Consider the following 13,441-nt stretch of genomic DNA (forward strand, 5'->3'; position numbering starts at 1 on the left):
TGGGCAGGGGTGATTCGCCAGTCTGAGTGCAGGGGACACATTGTAGCTTCTCTGAGGAACCCTCCTGGAGCCTCTTTCCTGGGGCTTGAGGTGAGAAGCATCCTCCGACACCCCCAAACATCTCTTCATTTGAGGCAGATGGAGCTCAAAATACCTTACTGATGTTCTCTGAAGAATTCCTCAAGAATCTGCTCTCCTTATCTCCATACTCTCTACCTGTTCATATCCTTGACGTGAGGGAAGCACTCTTAAGGTTGTTAAATTGAGGACTTCCCTGGTGGTCCAGTGGTTAAGACCCCACTCTTCTATTGCAAAGGGGCGCAGGTTCAGTCCCTGGTCGAGGAACTTAGATCCTGCATGCTACACAGTGTGGCCCCCCAAAAAAGTTGTTAAACTGGTTCTCAGATATTTCCTTTAAACATTTATAACTTGATCTGACCCTCTCTTTGGTGCTTCCTTTAATTTAATACTCTGTTTACATATGTTCAAAAAATTCACAGAATACAACCGTCTGTCCTTTTTCTTTTTAAACCCACAGGTAACCGCAATTTACACTTTGGCACTATTTTAGGTATTTATTTTACTGCCTTTACAAACACACCTGCATTTTGGTATAACTTCATGTTTCAGGCTATGCAGATGGAATCATTTTGTACTCCAAGTCTGCAGACTGCTTTTTTGTTTTATGTGACAGCTTTCTTTCCAAAGCCTTGTGAGTGAAATCTGCCTAATTAATTTTAATGCCTCTGTAGCAGTCCACAGTTACGTCCCATTGTTAGTTGACTCTTGTTGATTAACATTTAGGTGTTTTCTAATTTCTATGATGAACACTTTTTTTTTAAACATGTTTTTAAGCCCTGAATGGTGCTTCCCCCTCCCCGCCACCCCGATTCTTTACCATCTGCACCCCCGGGGAAGCCCTTCTTTTTGGCCACGCCATGCAGCTCATGGGAGTTCCCCAACCAGGGATTGAACCTGGTCCACAGCAGTGTCTGCGCTGAATTCTAACCACTAGGCCACCAGGGAACTCCCTCTAATGAACCCTCTTGCTCTTATATTTTTCGTGGCTGATATAAATTTATCTTGAGTAAATTTACTCAATCTGTAAAACTAACTTTGTAAAAATTTCTGGATCGAAGAGAATTTTATCATTTTGGTGATATTTCAAAATGGCTCTGTGAGAAGTTGAAAATGTTTTAATTTCTTCTCACAGTGTAAGAGAGACACAAGAATGCTTGTTTCTCTGAACCCTTGCCAACCCCCAGATATTCTCAGTCTTTTAAATCTTGGCACCTGAAAGGTGAAAAACCATAACCTTAAAAAAGTAGTAGTTTGCATTTCTTTAATTTTGAGTTAAATCCATTGTGTTTTTTTTTTCTCCCGTGAAGCGTCTCTTTCTGTCTCCCTGGTGTTAGATAGCTTACAAAGTCTGAGGGCGTAGTTCCCGAGACTGGTTTCACTTCTGACACCACTGCAGCTTTGGTGGTGGGGGGTGGTTTTTAGGACCTGCCCTAAATTAGATTTGATCATTTGTTAGAAAGACTCACAGGACTCACTGAAAGCGCTCATCCTCACCATTGCAGTTCATGGCTGCAGAATAGTCATGGGCAGAATAGTCAGCTGAAGGAGGAGACACACAGTATTCTGGGAAGCATTCTGATGAGGGCTACTCTTGGTTGTGGTGTGTGTGCTTCTCATTGTGGGGGCTTCTCTTTTTGCAGAGCACAGGCTCTAGGCTGCGTGGGTTCGGTAGTCGTGGCTCAAGAGCTGTTGATGCTGGCTCAGTAATTGTGGTTAACGGGCTTAGTTATACCATGGGATCTCCTACGAGCAGGGATTGAGCACGTGTCCCCTGCATTGGCAGGCAGATTCTTAACCACTCGACTACTGGGGAAGACCCTTTTTTTCTTTCTGATGTGGACCATTTTAAAAATCTTTATTGAATTTGTTACTGTATTGCTTCTGTTTTATGTTTTGGGTTTTTGGCTGCAAGGGATGTGAGATCTTTGCTCCCCAGCCAGGGATCAGACTGCATCCCCTGCATTGGAAGGTGAAGTCTTAACCGCTGGGCAGCCAAGGAGGTCCCAAGGCAAAATTCTTTATTAAACAGTATCCTCTGCCCATGCTTATATTGTCTTATTTGGCTTCTTTGGTAAAGTTCATAACCCCAAAATACTGTGTGTAAGACTCTAAACTACAATGAAATTATTTTCCAAATTTAAAATTGCGATTGTTCCTGTTGTAGCATTTTGTTCCTTTCTTCCTGATACTTCTGTGTGTTGGTATTGCTGCTGTCAGTTTTAGTAGCTTTTGTATTTTAGAAACCCTGCATGTGTGCATGCTAAGTTGCTTCAGTCGTGTCCAACTCTGTGTGACCCTATGGATTGTAGCCCTCCAGACTCCTCTGTTCATGGGATTCTCCAAGCAAGAATACTGGAGTGGGTTGCCTTGCTCTCCTCCAGGGGAATCTTCCTGACCCAGGTATGGAACCTGCATCACAGGTGGATTCTTCACCACTGAGCCACCCGGAAAGCCTTTAGAAGCCCTGCAGAGAAGTTATTAAGAATGACAAGTGTGTGAGATGTAGGTCCAGGTTCTGGGCCAGCTGGTTTGTAACTTGGTGCCTTAAGGGCAATGCTTAATCTTCTCTGGTCTTAATCCCCTTGTCTGAGAAACGTGGACCTTCACCTCTGCCCTCCTCACAGCACTGAGTGAGGTGAGAACCTGTGTGTGCAAATGCATTATAATCTCCGAAAGCCTGACAGATTGAAATGAGAAGTAAATATGCTTAGACATTTTACATTTGCTTAGGCGTTCTGCTGGAGTTGGTCATTTAGTCTGTTTTAGCTTTTCTGCTGTTGTAAATAGCACTGGTCTGAGACCTTTTTTACTTAGAATGAAGTATTGATGTTTTCTTTGTTTACATTTTCCCTGAGTTGAGTTACTGGGTCAAAGCAAATGTATAATTTTATGACTTAATAAAAATCTGAGTAATTTTCACAGTGAAATTGTCTTAAAATAGGATAAATTTCAGTGTGTGAGTGCCTGATTTAGGTAGATTTCTGGATCTGCCAAGTTAAGAGCAGATATTTATAGCTTTAGGGCTTCCCAGGTGGCGCTAGTGGTAAAGAATGCACCTGCCAGTGCGAGAGATGCAAGAGATGCAGGTTCGATTCCTGGGTCAGGAAGATCCCTGGAGTAGGAAGTGGCAACCCCCCACTCCAGTATTCTTGCCTAGGAAATCCCATGGACAGAGGAACCTGGTGGGCTACAGTCCATGGGGCTGCAAAGAGTTATATATGACTGAGCAACTGAGCACATTTACAGCTTGCTTTGTAGTGGATGAAGATTTGTGGGATAATTTTTTCCAACTTCATTGAGATATGATTGACAAAATTTTATATTCTTAGGTTGGATAATGTGATTCTTTTTAGGTGTATAATGTGATGATTTAATATATGTATACATTGTGAAATGCTTTCCATGGTCACGTTAACACCTTCACCATTTCTTATAGGAAACACTGTATATGTGTGTGTGTGGTGTGTGCGTGTGTGGTGTGTGTGTGTGTGTGTGTGTGTGTGTGTGGAGAACACACAAAATCTACTTTTAGCAGATTTCACACGTACTGTAAGGTTTTGGAATAGTTTGTGGGTGTATTTTTTCTTTGCCTTTTCATCTTATGTCCATTAGAGGGCACTGGAGAAAAAGCACCAAGGAAAAATTTGGACATACATGTAAATTATTTTTTGAAATGAAATGGTTCTGGACTTTATGAACTTCAAGCAGCTGGCTTAAGATATTTCAGGTTTCTCATAGAAATCTCATAAAGTCATCAGATTTGGGGGGAAAAATACATACATATATATTTATTTCCAACTTAAGTGCAGCATGAAAATAAGCCACCAGTTTTTGTTCATTATTATGTGGTCGCAGCAGAGCTCCCACTTGTGTCCCGTGTGTTCACTTTATATAGGGCACAGTGTATTAAATTCAGTGATGGATTTCTTATCGCTTGGCTCTTCTTTTTTATATTTTTGGGGGATTTTCTTTGGGGGTTCATCCATACATATTCCCAGGCTGCTTTCTGCCTGATCATCATTCTGCTTCACACTAAATTGCCTTAGTTGTTACTATAGAGGAAACAGGATGCTCTAGTCCTTAGGAGCATCAGCTGTAGAATTGGACCACAACACTCCTACCGGAAGACCTCTTTTTGAATAATTTTCACTAGTTTTCATGGAGTCACACAATCTCAGCTTGTCTGTCTGGGCACGTTATTTCACTCTCTATGTTTCAGTGGGAGGTAATAACATTAACTGCTGTATAAAGTTGTTATAAAGATGCAGTAAGTTAATCCATCGAAAGCCTTTATTTTACTGTCTGCCACATAGTATGTCCTTGATAACTAATAGCTGTCATTGTCTAAGAAGATGTTTTCTAATGGGATACTGATTAGAATACCACGACGGTTTTCTGTCTCCCTCCCTCTGCAGCAGGATGTAAAGCCAAAGAGAATTTGAGTGGTGGGAGTGGGAACCAAGAACAAGAGAGCCAGAATTTGAAGCACTGCACATGTGGAGGGAGTGGGTGTTGGGGGAACCTGGCAAGTTTGGGGAGTCCTGTAAGCGTTTGGTACGTTGAGAGTGGAATTGGGTGGGATGTATAAGGAGCTGAAATAGACAGGGAGGGCAGGGGTAGGGTCCTGGAGGCGCTTTCATGCTCCGCCATAGGGGTGTGGGCTCTGTGCTCAAGGCAGTGAAAAGCAGTGTGGTTTGATTGAATAGGATGGGTGGGTTGGAGGTGTGGGGAGAGAGCTCCAGGGTAGGTTCAGCGGGTTAGGAGAAATCATAGTACACATTGGATGATCTCATTCAGTCCTCACTCTGACCCTGATATCTATACTCTTGTTACCTCCATTTTACCATTTTACAGGGTAAGACACAAGCTTAGGGAAGTAAATCAATTTGTCTATAGTTAGATGGCTGCCTAGTTAGTGGTGGGGCCAAGCCCAGTCTCTGTCTCTTTGTTTCACTCCCCTTTGCCGTCTCTCCGGAGGAGAAGCAATGACAAACCTAGGCAGTGTATTAAAAAGCAGAGACATCACTTTGTTGACAAAGATCTGTATAGTCAAAGCTATGGTTTTCCCAGTAGTCATGTATGATATATGAGTTGGACCATATAGAACGCTGAGCACCAAAGAATGGATGCTTTCAAATTGTGGTACTGGAGAAGACTCTTCAGAGTCCCTTGGGACTGCAAGGAGCTCAAACTAGTCAATCCTGAAGGAAATCAACCCTGAATATTCATTGAAAGGATTGTTGCTGAAGCTGAAGCTCCAATACTTTGGCCCCCTGATGTGAAGAGCCAGCTTCTTGGAAAAGACCCTGATTCTGGGAAAGATTGAAGGCAAAAGGATAAGGGGGTGGTAGGGGATGAGATGGTTGGATGGCATCACTGACTCAATGGACTTGGATTTGAGCAAGCTCCAGGAGATGGTGAAGGACAGAGGAGCGTGGCGTGCTGCAGGCCGTGGGGTCGGGAAGAGATATGACTTAGTGGCTGAACAACAAAACAGAGAAGTAGTAGTTTCCAGGAGGGAGGCTGCTGAGTTTGACTGAAGAACAAGGAGTCAGGAAGAGCCGGACAATGCCCAGGTTGTTTCTTTTCTGTTTCTCTCGTGTTGTGCTTGTAAATCTAAAGCAGATTGCTACTTGTTTTTTTCCTGCAGTAAATAAATGTTGCTCAAATGCTCCCCATGGTGTATTCTGGTTAAGCAGACAAACAGTGATATCAGTATCATTAGTTTGGAAATCAATGGCGGATGCTTGGTAATTACTCACCAGAGAAAGATTTCAATTTACAAAAAGAGCTCATTGTGCCCAGTTTTGATTAGAAGGTCTCTTAGTGCTGCAGTGTAATCGCGAGAAGCCGGTTCTCCTTTCATAATTAGTTTGAAGGCTTTATGTGTTAAATTCACCCTCAAATGTAAGGTGACATCTGTGCAACCCCAAGACCCCGTCTTTAAAACAGCCTGATTCAGCTGTATGGGCTGAATACAGCCAGGAGGACTTAATGGTGAGTTCTGGGGTTATTTTCCTTAGTCAGGTTATCCAAAATAGAATTATGAGGCCAGAGGAAAGCCATTTTAAAGCTCTTGACACACCTGGTCAACGTGCTTTTTGAAATGTTCCAAAAGCATCCTTAAAACCTAGTGTACACAGAAAGCTTTGAGTCTTGTTGGAAATTGGTCATTTAAAAACTCACCTATGACAGGTGAGTGGTGTGTGGGTGATTCCTTTATTAGAGGGTTAGGAACACTTAGAAGTGGGGTGGAATTGCAGAAGGTGGAGTTGTAGTTACACTCAAGGAAGGGTTTTTACTATTGAAAGTTGCCTGGTTTAGAATCCAGATCTGCTCTTGTAAAGCTGGAAATAGCTATCTGGTAGCTTTGAGGCATTTATTCATTTATTCAGCCAGCATTTCCTGAATATCAGTGTTGGCTGTGCCGGCCTGGCTTCAGGCTGATTGCAGGTGAGAATGACCTTAACTGGGGATTCTGTATCCAGTGTTTTCTGCATGAATTGGTATTGAAGGGAGTCACTGGATCATAAACAAAGATCAATAAAATAACCAAACAGGGACTTCCCCGATGGTCCATTGGTTAAGACTGTCTTCCATCGAAGCACATGTTGATTTGATCCCTGGTTGGTGAACCAAGACCCCACGAGTTTGTGGAGCAACTAAGTCCCTATGCAGCCAAATGAATAAGTAAATGAATATGAAAAAAACCCCAAAAGACAGACTTAAACAATTTAATCAATCAGAAAGATGGCCTCCTTGCTGCAATACATCTGTTTGGCATTTAACCAACTAGATGGAACTTTTATCTTAAAATCTTAAAACAAATTCCTGTTTGTCCTGTTTTTATCCTAGGCAGTATTGGGGTGGTACTGTGGTTTCTGGGATGAAGATGTGAAGATGAATTAGGTAATATTGTATAATATCTTTTTTTTTAAATAAAGAGAATTTGTACTACTTTTTGGCTCCCCTTAATTATGTCAGATTCATATATTGCTGCCTGTTTAGAAAGAACTTTTCACTTATTTATAGTCATTTTCCCAAGTGCCTAGGAGGTGAACTTATAATCGGCTTTTCATTTTGCATATCAGGAAATAGCAGCTTGGAGAGGGCATGCGTTTTTTTTTTTTTTTAATTAACTTTAAAAAAAGCTATTTATTTTTGGTTGTGCTGGGTCTTTGTTGCTCTGCATGGCCTTCTCTAGTTGCGGCGCGTGGGCTTCTCATTGCAGTGGATCCTCTTGTTGCAGAGCACAGGCTCTAGGGCTCTCGAGCTTCAGTAGTTGCAGCATGTGGGCTCACTAGTTGTGGCACACAGGCTTAGTTGCCCCATGGCATGTGGGATCTTAGTTCCTGGACCAGGGATCGAACCCACATCCTCCGCATTGGCAGGTGGATTCTTAACCACCTGACTACCAGGGAAGTCCCAGGGTATGCATTTTCTTTCAAGACAAGCATGACGGGTTTGACTGTTGGGAAGGTGTGAAAGGTTGGAGACAAGGAGACTTGAGTTCGGCCGTTGTAATTGTTCCTTAGAGGAAACCATGGCTGTGGTCAGAAGCTGTGACATGTTGGATGGAGAGGTCTCATAGGTTGGGAATTAAAAGTTTAGAATTTTGTCACTTGTTGTTCAGTGGGGTTGCAGGAGAGGGAGGAATCCAGATTGACCAGTTCTGGGACCTTCATTTATTTCTGCTAAGCCTATGAAAGGGCTATAAAAAAATAAAAATATACAGGCCCTGTGTCAGTTGTTATAGTCTGGGCAAACAGGGAAAAATATCTGCACCTAGGAGATTAGAATTAGAATTTGAAAGGGGCTCTGCACTTCCTTGGAGAGTGTTATGTACCATTGTATATCTTTTCAGAAAGGAAATTACTGTTGCATAGGGAAGATAGAATTAACTTGCCATAGAGGGAAGGAATGAAGAATGTTTGTCCTGGATGCTCAAGACCTTTAATCACAGCTGCCCATCTCTTTCCATACGAACTATGTGTTCAGATGATTGAATCTGGAGTAGCTGCGCTCACGATTTATAATAGATAATTTCTCCAGTGATGGGACGTGGATGGTGTCCCATGGCCATTCTTTAAAGAGTGTGTTCATTATATAGTGGTTAGAAGTTTACGTTTAAAGCCAGAAGGGTGGACTTCCCTGGTGGTACAGTGGATAGGAATCTGCCTGCAGGGGACATGAGTTCAATCCCTGGTCCAGGAAGATTCTGCATACGGCAGAGCAACTAACCCCGTGTGCACAACTGCTGAAGCCCACGTGGTCCAAGGTCCATACTCTGCAACAAGAGAGTGAGAAGTGCTACCCCAGTGAGAAATCCAGGCAACCCCCGCACATCACAATGAAGAATAGCCCCCACTCACTGCAACTAGAGAAAGCTTTTGTGGAGCAATAAAGACCCAGTACAACCAAAAAAATAGTTCATAAAACCATAAGGGGTTGTCTGTGGAGCTCTGAGCATGGTGGTCAGAGGCCAGTGTCATGCTGGGTCCAGCTTTGGATTTGTGTGGCCTTGAGGGTAAGAAGATAAGCTGGTGATGTTTTACAGTGACAGGCTTTGGAGGCCAGCTATTGCCACCTACTGTCAATTCTGGCATGGAGTAGGGAATTACAGTAACTTGCTGTGGAATGACTTCAGAGACATTTAAATACTCTCAAGGTCAAGGTTAGTTCACTTTGCTCCACCATGAGACTTCCTTCTCAAGCTCACATCTTTGCTTTGGGGTCTGAAACATACTTTAAAAAAAGCCAAAGAATTCTTTTATTTTTAAATATTTTAGCAAAATCATAGCTGTACATTTTTTAAAGCAAATGCCCAGCATTAAAATTGATTACTTTCCTAATAGATAAGAACAAATGATTGATGTTTGTTTATAAATTTTTTTAGTTCCATCTGGAAAAGTGTCTTGGAGAGCTCTATTAGCAGTAAAACTTTTCATTAACTTTGCTGTTTGATTATATTTAATGATCTGGAATGCTAACTTTTAGGACGTGTATAAACTCACTGTGGGATTTGGGTGTCTCATTTAGTATATTTGACTACTCTAACGTGCTTTTTCACTGACTTCCTATTTTGGAAACGTCCCTGGAACAATAGAAGGTAGAGAGGTTAATTCTGAATTTCATTGGTGTACTTGCTCTCTCTTTAAAAAAAGAATTTTATTTATTTTTGGCTTCGCTGGGTCTTCATTGCTGTGTGAGGGCTTTCTCTAGTTGTGGTGACCGGGGCGGGGCTACTCTGGTTGCAGTGTGTGGACATCTCATTGTGGTGGTTTCTCTTGTTGCAGAGCGCAGGCTCTCGGGCATGTGGGCTTCAGTAGTTGCAGCACATGGGCTCAGTAGTTGTGGGGCACCAGCTTAGTTGCCCTGTGGCATGTGGGATCTTCCTGGAGCAGGGATCAAACCTCTGTCCTAGAATTGGCAAGCAGATTCTTAATCACTGGACCACCAGGGAAGTCCCTCTCTTTCTTTTTTAACGTTTAATCTTGTTCTACATTTTATGAATAGAGAACTTTGAGCATTCTCTAGAATAGGCAGAACGAGACAGCGAATCCCTATTCCCTTCCTGCCCAGCTTCAAACATGGACCATCTTTCTCCTTTCTGTATTAGTCTGACATAGACCTGAGACAGTATGTCATCTGTGAGCTGTTTCTCTTAGGTAGCAAGGGGCATTGCTGTGAGTGTCTTCACTGATTCACTGGGGGCTGGACATGGAAATGAACAGGTCCTGAGGGTGGTTTAGGGCTTGGTGGTCGGCTTTCTGCCCAGGTGAGTTACTCTGGATTTCTGTAGCTCTGAGTGAGGTCTGATGCGTGTCTCCTTTAAAGTGTGACACAAGTCTTTGTGTGTTGTCTCAAAATTATTGATGAGCACTTAAACCATCTTCCAGAAAGACACTGTATACACATGTATACACATGTAATGAGATTTAAAAAGAGGAGAAGAAATCAAGAACTTCCCTGATGATCCAGTGGTTAAGCATCTGCTGTGCAATGCAGGGAATGCAGGTTGGATCCCTAGTTGCGGAACAAAGATCCCACGTGCTGCAGGTACTGGGCCCCGGGGCCACAACGAGGAAGTCCGTGCAGCACAAAGAAGGATGCCATGTGATGCAATGAAGATTTGCGTGCCACAGCTGAGACCCAACAGCCAAATAAATAAATATTAAAAATAAGAAAAAAAAGGAGTCTATCCTGTAGCTACTATCTTGCCTCTTTAAAAAAAGCAAGAAGAGAGGAAGAAATCAATGGAAATAGTGAATGAGGGTCATTGTAATATGATGTCACTGACGGAGACTATAGGACAAGCACGATGCAAGGTCCGAGGCAGCGATCAGAGCTGGGCTGTGAATTTTCTAGTGGTCAGAGGCAAAAGGAAAGCCAGGTTCATATTATCCTTCAGATTTCTATCACCGAAGACAAATTTCCACCATGGGATCTTCTAAAAGAAGCCTTTGGGGCTACAGGTGGAGGTGGTGGACTAACTTGACTTGTGAGCAGATGGCCGTCTGGGCAGCTCAGAGTGATTTTTGAACTTTTTTGGGGGGTTTGCAGATGTTACAATCAGCAGTAGTCATAATTTAGTGAAGTCCTATCATGTATCAGGCATCATGCCAGGTCATTTCATTTCATTTAATCTTCAACACAATCCTGCTCCATGGATATTTTCTTCCTTTTCAGGTGAGAAAATTGAAATTCAGAGAAATAACTTGTGAAAGTTGGGCAGCTGTCTGTACTCAGATTGTGAACACTGTTTGACATCCAGATAAGTGGATTATCAATTTATGTTTTGCGAATATGTGTGTTTGACTATGTAGTCACCTTTTATAGGGGAAAGAAAAGGTGCTGGTATTTCTTTAGCTCACTGTGGGACTGGAAATGTGATCACTTGGGAGAAAACAGGTTTGTGAGGAGCACTTTTATCCATGCCACGTGTGGACGACTGTCGTGCTCTTATTTCCCCCGCACATGATCAATGCTGGGTTTCATTCATTTCTTTTTAATATAGAGAGAAAAGGAGCAACAGGAAGGGGAAACGGGTGTGACCAGAAGCACGGTAAAGAGCGAAGCCAGTGAAAGAAGAGCTATGATCACTCCTGCTCTCCGAGAAGCCCTTACTAAACAAGGTAAGAGTCCTCAGGAACTGTTAAAATGCTACACTCTTAAGCCTTCTGAGTGCATGCATACTAAGTCTCTTCAGTTGTGTCTGACTCTTTGTGACCGTGTGGACTATGGCCTGCCAGGCTCTTCTGTCCATGGGATTCTCCAGGCAAGAATACGGGAGTGGGTTGCCATTTCCTCCTCCAGGGGATCTTCCCACCCCAGGGATCGAACCCACAGCTCCTGCATTGCAGGCGGATCCTTTACCACTGCGCCACGGGGAAAGCCCTTAAGTGTTCTCATTTATCACTTAAAAAAGGAAACATAAAATAGGGATTGCCAAGAGGAAAAAAGATAAGCCCCGCTACGGTTGGCTCAGCTGTGTGTGGCCGTGGCAACTGTAGCTGTTTAGGGAACCACAGTCTTGTTTCTGTGGGTCACTGTTGTGTGGGCTGCTTGGACCAGCAAGCTTCCTCTCTGCTTGGTTTATTGGGTTGGTACTTGACCATCAGTGAGGCTCAGGTATGCAGATGGAAGATGCAGTCACTGGCTTCTTTACATATCATTGTCTATTAAAAAATTATTAAATGCAAAAAAAGACCATATGATGTTAGGCTGGGTTAATTAGAAATGTTTTATGTAGAAGTATGTGTGGATTTTTGTGGTCCTACCTTATAAAGAAGGCTGCAGTTGAATGAATGAATAATCCTGGTTTGCTTGTAGAAGGAAGAATAATAAATTGGGGGTGAGTAGACTGACTTCCTTACCTCCCTCCCTCTTTCTATAATTATTGAGATCCTTTTATGTGACAGATTTGGTTGTACAGAGGAACTTAAGATGCTTGAAGTTATCTCCTTCATGGAACTCTGGACCTATTAGAGGAGACAGACAAGAATATACAGATTTTGTACACAGAGATACATATGCTTTTTCTTTTTTTAACTTTTTAAGTTTTTTTTTTTTAAACGTGGACCATTTTAAAAGTCTTTATCGAATTTGTTACAATGTTGTTTCTGTTTTCTGTTTTGGTTTTGTTGGCCACAAGGCCTGTGGGATCTTAGCTTCCTGGCCAGGGCTCCAGCCCACACCCCTGCATGAGAAGGTGAAGTCTTAAGCCCTGGACCACCAGGGAAGTCCCTGTGTCTTTTAATTAGAGTAAATGAAAGTGATTTTATAATAGGTTTCAATCTGTCATCTTGCTGTTTGTTTTCTACTTGTCTCGTGGATTCTTTGATTTCCTTTCTCTTAACTATCTTCTTTTAGATTTTTTTTTTAATGATCCTGCTTTGTTGGCTTATTAACTGTAGCTTTGTTTTGTTCATTAGTGGTTTCTTGAGGTTTTATACTGTCCGGTATCACAGTATATCATCACATGGTGTTACACAACTTTATGTAAAGTAGAACCTTCAATACTTCTGTTTCTTCCCCACAAACCTCTATGCAGTTGTTTTCATACATTTTACTTTTACATATGTTTTCAGCCCTGTAGTACATTGTTATTCTTTTGATTCAGACAGCCATTTATCTATTACACATTTAAGTAATTAGGAAAAAATCTTATATATTGACTCATGTAGTTTCCACTCTTGGTACTTTGCATTCCTCTGTGTAGATCCATATTCTGTCTGATGGCCTTTTCTTTCTGCCTGGAGGACTCCTTTTAGCATTTCTTGTAGTGTGGGCTTGCTGGTGAATTATTTCACCTTTTGTATATCAGAAAAAGACTTTCTTTTGCCTTCATTTTTGAAGGTTTTTTTTTTTGTTATTTAATTTTTGAAGGATATTTATTGATGTGTCTAGAATTATGAAGTTTCATGGTTGTGTCCAATTCTTTGTGACTCCATGCACTGTAGCCTGCTGGGCTTCTCAGAGTGTCCACGGATTTCCCAGGCAAGAACACTGGAGTGGGTTGCCATGGCCTCCTCCAGGGGATCTTTCCAGCCCTCAAAATTGTAGGTTGGCAGTTTTCTTCTTTTTTGCACTTGACGGGTGTTATTCCACTGTCCAGTGGCTCACATTGCTTCTCATGAGGCCTCTGTAGTCATCTTTTGCTTGTTCTTTTCAAATGTAATGTTTTTTACCCCCTGGCTAATTTTAAGATTTTCTTCTAACTACTGATTTTGAGTTATTTTAATTATGTCTCAATGTAGCTTTCTTCATGTTTCTTTATTTGAGATTTGTTGAGGTTCTTACTTCTGTGGATATGTAGTTTTAATTGAATTTGGACAAATTTTGACCATTGTTTCTTCAA

At 42.0% G+C, this 13,441-nt stretch overlaps 1 protein-coding gene across 3 annotated transcripts in view; it reads left to right on the forward strand.

The window, feature by feature from the left end:
- LOC110125218 (S-adenosyl-L-methionine-dependent tRNA 4-demethylwyosine synthase TYW1) overlaps positions 1 to 13,441 on the forward strand; it is a 144,404-nt gene that overhangs the window by 11,512 nt on the left and 119,451 nt on the right. The window contains exons 1-2 of one of the 3 annotated variants that reach the window (XM_070461278.1): positions 8,576 to 8,755; positions 11,099 to 11,216. In XM_070461278.1, the coding sequence (XP_070317379.1) occupies positions 11,177 to 11,216 (40 nt within the window). In that variant the 5' untranslated portion in view covers positions 8,576 to 8,755; positions 11,099 to 11,176. Of the gene's footprint in view, positions 1 to 6,936; positions 7,039 to 8,575; positions 8,756 to 11,098; positions 11,217 to 13,441 lie in introns of those variants that run through there. The other 2 variants (XM_070461277.1, XM_070461279.1) reach the window with 2 other exon arrangements.

Source organism: Odocoileus virginianus, chromosome 33, assembly GCF_023699985.2.
Source record: "Odocoileus virginianus isolate 20LAN1187 ecotype Illinois chromosome 33, Ovbor_1.2, whole genome shotgun sequence".
Classification (NCBI taxonomy): domain Eukaryota; kingdom Metazoa; phylum Chordata; class Mammalia; order Artiodactyla; family Cervidae; genus Odocoileus; species Odocoileus virginianus.